The sequence below is a fragment of the Eimeria mitis genome, genomic scaffold (genome assembly GCF_000499745.2).
Source record: "Eimeria mitis Houghton genomic scaffold, Emh_scaff1265, whole genome shotgun sequence".
NCBI classification, from domain to species: Eukaryota; Apicomplexa; class Conoidasida; order Eucoccidiorida; family Eimeriidae; genus Eimeria; species Eimeria mitis.
The window spans coordinates 11,690-11,940 of record NW_013568501.1 but is presented as its reverse complement, the minus strand read 5'-3'; the positions used below and the strand labels follow the sequence as shown (position 1 = coordinate 11,940).

The 251-nt window shown below is 50.6% G+C and overlaps 1 protein-coding gene across 1 annotated transcript in view; it reads left to right on the top strand.

Moving 5' to 3' along the window:
* The window catches only part of EMH_0033340 (uncharacterized protein), a gene marked incomplete at both ends in the record, with an annotated part of 906 nt that extends 724 nt beyond the window's left edge, over window positions 1–182 (top strand). The window contains one exon of the mRNA XM_013494735.1: window positions 3–182. Within this exon, the coding sequence (XP_013350189.1) occupies window positions 3–182 (180 nt within the window). The remainder of the gene's footprint in view (window positions 1–2) is intronic.
* Window positions 183–251: the final 69 nt, after the last annotated feature.

Sequence of the window (251 nt, the reverse complement as noted above, 5' to 3'; positions counted from 1 at the left end):
AGCACCATCCCCAGCAGCACCATCACCAGCAGCAGCACCATCCCCATCACCAGCACCATCAGCAGCAGCAGCAGCAGCAGCAGCAGCAGCAGGAGCAGCAGCAGCAGCAGCAGCACCTGATGGTTCTATCACTTTCAGCAGCAAGAAGGTTGCTGGCATCAATAAGAAGAGAAACAAAATGATTAACACAATTAAAGTAATCGCATCTTCTTTGCTTCATCACAAACTGATGCAGCTCAACAGCAACGCAG